The sequence below is a fragment of the Carlito syrichta genome, unplaced genomic scaffold (assembly GCF_000164805.1).
Source record: "Carlito syrichta isolate Samal-C Ts95f unplaced genomic scaffold, Tarsius_syrichta-2.0.1 Scaffold303433, whole genome shotgun sequence".
NCBI lineage: Eukaryota > Metazoa > Chordata > Mammalia > Primates > Tarsiidae > Carlito > Carlito syrichta.
In genome coordinates, this window is record NW_007247529.1 from 165,182 (window position 1) to 173,500 (window position 8,319).

The 8,319-nt window shown below is 37.3% G+C and overlaps 1 protein-coding gene across 1 annotated transcript; it reads right to left on the reverse strand.

Annotated features, from left to right (window-relative positions):
- Positions 1-3,136: 3,136 nt before the first annotated feature.
- LOC110595684 (olfactory receptor 51A4-like) lies at positions 3,137-4,075 on the reverse strand. The gene has a single exon (XM_021712617.1). It carries the CDS (start codon positions 4,073-4,075, stop codon positions 3,137-3,139), a length of 939 nt encoding a protein of 312 aa, XP_021568292.1.
- Between the last annotated feature and the right edge of the window lie 4,244 nt (positions 4,076-8,319).

The following is an 8,319-nucleotide window of genomic DNA, read 5'->3' on the forward strand; positions in this document are numbered from 1 at the left end:
GCTTAGCTTTGAACTACCTGTTAGTGGAAAAAGACGAAGTATGTAGTAAATTTAATAGATCTGACTGTTGTTTGCAAATAAATAGTAATGGTAAAGTTAAAACTGATATAGCCACCAATGTTAGAAGACTTGCCCATGTCCTGGTGCAAAAATGGCAAGGCATAAAAATCGGTAATTAATTTGAAAACATGTTCTTGGGTCTGGGAGGACTTAAGTATATTATTGGATCTGTAGTCCTATTGGTGGGATCCTGCCTTATCCTCCCTTGCATAGCCCCAATAATTATGAATGCCATTTCTAAGTTTGTGAAAACAGTTGCTGAACGAAAAACTGTAGCCCATATAATGTTAATGCACCAGATTAAGAATGATGATGTTTTAGATCCATAAAAGATCAAGCATTGAAGGGGCAAATGTGGCAAAAGCTCAAATATATATTTCTTGTATGATTGAGTGAATGAACTCAGAAATACATGAGTAGCTGCTTTGGGGTCAGCAGTTGGCCCCATGGCAATCACCTGGGATGACAGATTGTCTCCCACTAACCCTGTGGCAGAAAGGGGGGTTGGTAGCAGTTAAAGGTATTTCCTTTTAAAAGTCAAGCAGCAAACTCTAAAGACCCTCCAGGCCGGTTTTGTTTGAAAAAGACCAAATGGCCGAGAATGAAGACTCCTGGAAATGCAAAAGAAAGAGTACCTAATTCACAACTGCTCTCCTTATCAGTTAGAGCCCCTGATCACTGCCCTGCATTTCCTGAGAAACCATTTGTTCTTTGAAAGGCCTGATTTTTCTGAACACTACCTTGTAAATTCCAAAAAAAAGAAGTGTAATCACTCAACACGACTCCCTCCCTTACCTAAATGAAGGTATAAGACCCCGCTTCTCCCATTCTACAGGGCTCAACCTGGAAGCGTTAGCCCCATCGAGCCCACCAAGCCAGTGCTCGGCGTAATAAAATGCCACTTCCTATAATAGTCTCGGTGTCACGATCTCTGTCTTCCCGCTACACTAGGGAGAATGCCCAGTTGGTGCCATATGAAGCATAGACATGGTGACCCTGTGGAACTCTGCACATATGACAAAACTATGAGGAAATAAATAATTGTTGTTTAAATTACTAGGTTTTGGAGTGGTTTGTAATACAACAATCCCAGGGACATTGTTTCTTGCCAAGAAAATTCACTTTCCTTGCAACTGATTTATTCTCAGTCTGAACAAGTCCCCAAAGTCACTTTCTGAAATTCTCTGAGCTCTTAACTTTACTCACTACTCTCTTTTGTCAAAATAAGCATCATTTTCACTATCTCTTCATCATCTCAAGATCTTTATTAAGTATATTTATTCATAGAATCATAAAAGTGAAGGTACATTGCTTTGTTTGCAGTCTAAGACAAACATATTGTTATTGAAATATGTGTTGGACATAAAGGAAAAAATAAAGACATAAATGAATCACAAAACTATTTTTCTATGATGTTAACTTGTATATATGGTTTTCTAAAAGTGATACAGAAAGCTGAAAATGCTATACAGGAATACATGAATCTGAGAAGGAGACTATAAAAAATAATTGAGAGAATAAACTAATAAGATTTAGAGTATTATAAGTTGAAGATTGAGCATGATGTGTGTGTGTGTGATTTTAGTGACTCTATATATGTTTTCATAATATTTTCTGTGTTCACTCATTTATTTATTTAATAATTATTTGCATGCATACCATGAGACATTCACTGTGCTAGCAACTGGTATGAAATAGTGAATAAGACGGACAGTCACTACTCGTTTTCCGTAACTCATATTCTAACACAAAATAATTGTAAAAGGTACTGTAGAAAATAAGTTATGTACACATAAATGATACCTAGGCCTCTAGGATTATAAAGCAATATAATAATGTTAAAATATGATGAATAAGGCCGAGCGTGGTAGCTCATGCCAGTAATCCCAGCACTTTGGGAGGTGGAGGTAGAGGATTGTTTGAACCCAAGAGTTTGAGACCTGCCTGGGCAACTTGGTGCAACCTTATCTCTACAATAAATAAAATTTAAAAAATAGCTGTGTGTGGTACTGCATGCCTGTGGTTCCAGCTATTTGGAAAACTGAGGTGGAAGGTTCACCTGGGCCCAGCAGGTCTAGGCTGTGGTGGCTTTGGGAGTTCCACTGAACTCAAGCCTGGACAACAGAGTGAGACTCTAACTCAAAAACAAACAAAAATATGATGAATAAAGACAGATTGTTGTTTGGGAGGAGTTAAAATATGTATTTAGGCTGGAGATTGTCAGGAAAGCACAGTGAAAATGTGATCTTACATGGATAAAAGATTGTGGAAAATTGTATGATTTTCACTAATTTTCTTTTAATTATAAAAAGAATCTTTTTAAAGACATGATTATGATTAGATGATTCTAAAAACTGAGGTAAAACATATGTGGGGGAAAGGTTTAAAAATCAATAGCCAGAGCTTAGAATGTACACAGGTTCAAAATAAATTTTTTTTTTCAAAATCTGCTAAAATAAACAGTGAATTGGTCATTGGTGTTCTTTTAAAAAATGCCCTTGGTAATAATGTACTTGACTCATATAACTCCAGAATAATAGCATTTATAGTTTGAATCTATTTACAAATATTCAGTTGATATACATATTTTAACATTTTTGAGTCTGTGCAGAATGTTCTGAAATTAGAAAAACCAGTCATTTAATCATCATGAATCTTAAGAAGAACTGAAGAAACAATTTAGCCCCTCTCTTAATAGGTTTTTACTTAGTAGGAAAGTGAAGAAAAGTAGGAGAACACTTTTTTCTTTTGACAGACATTGATGTAGGTACTTTTCTCATATTATTTTACTGGCATATCTTCTAGGAAGTAAAAAGCAGAAGCATCCAGTCTTCCTTTAAGGCTCAGATTTGTGGATATACACTCCAAGAACCAAAGAGCTAAGGCAATTGTCTCAAGATCATAGGAGGAGTAAGGATACTTAGGATACTGAGTATCAAAGGCATTAATTCTATCAACTCTATTTGACAATAAACCCCCCAAACTTCATTTTACTTTATCTTTCTTTCTCTCAGCTAGACATTCAAAATTTATTTACTTACCACATATATATTTATTCCATTTCTCATTCCCTTGATCAACTTCTTTTTGGACAAAATTTCCCCACAACCTTTTCTCGAATTTGACGGGTCTTCACACAGTACACGATGGGATTTATCAGAGGTGGTACCAGAAGGAAAACATCAGCCATGAGGACATGGATCATAGGAGACACATCCTTGGCAAAACGGTGGAGCATCGCGGCACTCAGCATGGGCGCATAGAAGACAAGCACAGCACAGATGTGAGAAATGCAGGTGTTGAGGGCCTTGAACTGTTCTCTTGGGGTGGCAATTCCTAGTATAGTCTTTAAAATCATGATGTAGGAGAAAGCAATAAAGACCAAATCCAGCATAGTGGAAAGTGCAGCACAGAGTCCGTAGACAACGTTGACTCTGTTGTCAGAACATGCCAGTTTCATGACGTCCTGATGGAGACAATAGGAGTGGGAGAGCAGGTTTTGATGACAATATCTCAGCCGTTGCAGGAGAAAGGGCAGTGGAAAGATCAAAAGAACATTCTTGGAAGTCAGAAAGATCCCTGTTTTGATGACTCTAGAGCTGGTTAAGATTGCGCTGTATCTCAAAGGGTTATGGATTGCCACATATCTGTCAAATGCCATCACTGACAGCACAGAGGCTTCAGTAACTGTGAACAGATGAATGAAAAACTCCTGGGCGAAGCACGCAGTTGCATGAATTTCATGGACACCAAACAGGAGTAGTCCCAAAGTGGTGGGTAAGGAAGAGAGGGACAGTCCTAAGTCAGAGATGGAGAGCATGGAAAGGAAATAGTACATGGGTTCATGGAGGCTTTGCTCTGTCTTGATAAAGAAGAGAATGGTAAAATTACCCAGGATAGAAAGAAGGTACACAGATGAGAAAGGAATGGATATCCAGATGTGATTCTTCTCTAGTCCAGGGATCCCAAGAAGGAGGAATCTAAGAACTTCTATTTTTGTGCTGTTAGGAGACATGGCATATGGGAATATACTAAACTAGATTCTTACCTCAGTGCAGATGGAAATTTCCTCAATGAAATTGTAGTAAAATATATCCCTTTCCGGTACGTTGTATATCATATATTCTAGAGAACTAGTGGATACTTCTTAAAGTCAAACATTTCTGTTTCTACTGTCAGTTTAGACTGTTTTTTAAAAAAAAGTCAAACACAGAAATAAATGAGAAGAATGTGACTTGCTTCCTCGTCCAGGGGTTTGTTTCATTTTGTTAAAGTATATAAAAAAACGGGCTTTGCATATTTACTAATCCCAGACAATTCTTTGATCCCATGAAATTACTCATGATTCATAAAACCAAGTCTATAATTTGAGGACTTTCTTATTTCAGCTTTATAAAAATTTCTTTAGCAAAGAAAAAAGATATTAAAGGAAATAGCAAAGTTTACTGTGGATTAGGGGAAGAAAGTCATAAATGATTCTCTGACTATATTTATACCTATATATTTGTGTAGTATGAATATTTGAAGTTGTGCCAGGACTAAAAGTTCATAATTATATAGTCTTAGAGCTAAAAGGGACCATTAGAACACATGCAGTTTTATACTCTTGCTGATATAGTAGGCACTCTAAACCAGCAGTCCCCAACCTTTTTGCCCTCAGGGGCTGGTTTCATGGAAGACCATTATTCCACAGATGGCAGAGGTGTGGTGGAGGGTAGGGATGGTTTCAGGATGATTCAGATGCATTACATTTATTGTACACTTTATTTCTATTATTATTACATTTTAATATATAATGAAATACATAGCATCACTACTTCAGCTCCATCTCAGATCACCAGGCATAGATTTTCACAAGGAGCATGCAACCTAGACACCTAGCATGCCCAGTTCACAGTAGGGTTCAGGCTCCTATGAGTATCTAATGCCACCGCTCCTCTGACATAATACAGAGCTCATGAGGTAATTTCTGTGATGGGGATTGACTGTAATATAGATGAAGCTTTGTTTGCTGACCCACCACTCACCTTCTGTTGTGTGGCCAGGTTCCTAACAGGCCACAGACCAGTCTGTGGCCCAGGTTTGGATACCCCTACTCTACATCATGCTGAATAAGTAGTCATCAGCTACCACATTCTAATTTATTCTCAGTATTAGTATATTAACTACTACTTAAAGCTTTCTACTTCATTGTTGAGTACTAAGTTTTTCTTCCATTGACTCTTAGACTTCTCTAAGAATATTGGGAGTGTGGGAAAAACTTGACTTCTAGGAAAATAATAATCTTAGTCTTTGTGTATGTGTGTTTTTTTTTTGTTGTTGTTGCTTTTCTTTTTGAGTTGGAGTCTCACTCAGTTGCCCAGGCTGGAGTTCAGTGGCACACTCACGGCCACCCCCCAGCATCGACCTGCTGGGCTCCAGTGATCCTTCTGCCTCAGCCATCCAAGTAGCTGAAACTACAGGCGCATGTTACCACACCTGGCTATTTTTTAAAAAATTTATTGTAGAGATGAAGTTGCCCAGACTGGTCTTGAACTCACGGGCTCAGGTAATACACTCATCTCAGCCTCCCAAAGTGCTGGGATTACAGGCTGAGCCACTGAACCCGGTCAGTGTTTGTGTTTTACTGACTGCATTGTTGTTAGATTTTTCTCCTCTTTACAACCTCTAAATGGGTGAGTGCACAGAGTACTGCTCAAAATCTTGGTTTCCATGGGAACCTATAGCTTATTAAGGATAATGCTTTGGAATTTTAGAGAAAGGCCAAGCCTGTAGATAACATCTTATCTATCTATCTATCTATCTATCTATCTATATATATATATATATATATAAAACATCTTATGTATTCATTCATCTTCTGAAACGGCTTATCTAAGCCATATGACATATTTTCTTAATTGTGCTAGCAAAGGCTCAAATAATCTTATGTGACTAGACAGTGGTCATGTATGTTATGGCATTTATCTCACCATTGTCTTAAAGATTGCATTGGGACAACCTGTTCTGGTCCCCTCCCACTGTGGGAGCTTTTCTGTGCTCTCAATAAATCCTGCTAAAAAATAAAATAAAGATTGCATTGTTTTTTTAAAGGTAGTTACTACTGAGATTTAATTTAAAGGTATAAAAAATACATAAACTTAATTATTGTATTATATATTCATTTATTTTGACTTTTAGATAGTAATATGCCATTCTACTAAATGATTTATATAGATTTTACTCATTTACGTTACCTTATCTATTTTTTTTTTTTTTTTTTTGAGTTGGAGTCTCACTCTGTCACCCAGACTGGAGTGCAGTGGCCGCTTCCGGGCCACCGCAGCCTCGACCTACTGGGCTCCGGCGATCCTTCTGCCTCAGAAGGATCCAAGTAGCCAGAATTACAGGCATGCGCTACCATGCCCGGCTGATTTTTTGATTTATTGTAGAGATGAGGTCTCGCTGCCCAGGCGGGTCTCGAACCCGCGGGCTCAGGCAATCCACTCACCTCAGCCTCCCAAAGGCGCGGGATTACAGGTTGAGCCACCAAGCCCGGCTACTTTATCCATTTTATAGATAAAAAATAAAATTTTAGAGAAATACGATGACTTGTCCAAGGTTATATATCTACCTACCAGCAAAAGTAAAGGACAATCAAGTAATGTTATAGTCATCCTTCTCACACATACCACACAGACTGGACATTTCTGGATGGGCATGCCTAAGACTTCCTCAAGACACACACTCCCCCAACATGTGTACTCTGTCTTTCCTTCAAAGTGTTGTAATATTCTCAATCTCCATGTCATCTTCTGATTTGTTTTTCTTAATTTAACATCTAGTCCATCCCTTCACAATCCAAACAGACAGACGATGTAATGCAAATTATGTCGATGTTTGTGAAGAGTAGAATTATATCTTACATTTTTAAAATCAATGTGGTACTCACCATGAAGTCAACAGTAAGAGAGTGATTAGAAGCAGGGTAGAATTCTTAAACTCCCCTTTTTTTCTTATAAGCATTGTCCAATGAAGCTCCAAGAACCCTTGGGAATGCCTATGAGCAAGAGCTGTTTGAAAAATAGCACAATACTCTATGGCAAAACTTGTAAAAGGTCACTCAAGGGACACAGATCTAGGAGCTCATAATGCAGACTTAGGCTGAAAAAACTGAGCATGATAAGAATTTGAGGATCATATTCTGACTCAACAATTATCTACTCTTGACTTGGCTTGTTTTTTCCTTAGCAATGATTAGTCAGTACATCCAGAGGCAGGTCAGCTAGTGATTTTATAGCTCCAAGTTCTAAAACAGATCCCACCATCAATATTGTTTATGGATTTTACTCCAATTTGAAGTTATACTGCCCCCTGTCTATATGCTTATTGATCATTTAGATTTTCTTTTTTAAGCATCTTTTTAAGTCTTTTGTTCATTTTCTGTTGAGTTGTATGTTTTTCCACATAGATTTGCAATAATTTTTACATAAGTAGGGTAAGCAATTTGTTGGCTAATAGAGAAAGTTTCTTACCTCTTTATAGGGGAATTATATCACTTGCCTCTAGTCTTTTAATCAATTCTGATTATTCAATCAGTGGAATTAGCCATGCTGTGTTATATAGGTTTATTTACTTTGTTGGTTATAGATTCTTTTTGCAACAAATATTAGCAAAACCATGGGTCAGCAAACACATGCAGCCAACCTCCTTTCGATGTAAATCATATCCAATTTATCTAATGTAATAATAATGTGGATTAATTAGTGACATAGGAATTAGAGACAAATTCACTGTGCTTTCAACTTTTCATCTGTAATTCTTTTAAGGCTTCCAATCTTCATTAATACACAAACACACAAGTTTTTATACACTTGGTAATAATGAAAGTGCTTTAGTAAAGTGCTTTTTAAAGCTTTAATGTGCAAAATAATCACCTGAAGAGTTTGAACCAGGTGAAGTGGGGACCAAAGGCAGGCCCAAACTTCACCTGTCCGATGACCACTTATGTACCCAATCCTGATTTATGCCCCACATCTTTAAAATAAAAATAACATTTATCATAATACTATAAGAAAAGGATTGGCAGTAGCCAGGGGAGGGAGGGGAGGGCACATAACATCAATAAGAGTACCAAACTTTACCCGTACTATGACTACTTGTGTACCTAACCTTGGATTGTGCCCCACATCTTGAAAATAAAAATAAAATAAAATAATTTTTTTAAATGAACATTTTGGTTCAGTAGATTTTGAGTATGTCATAAGCTACTATCTTTTT

Bases quoted from the DNA above. Each gene is read 5' to 3' on its own strand.
- LOC110595684 (XM_021712617.1), bottom strand. From the start codon at position 4,075: ATGTCTCCTAACAGCACAAAAATAGAAGTTCTTAGATTCCTCCTTCTT.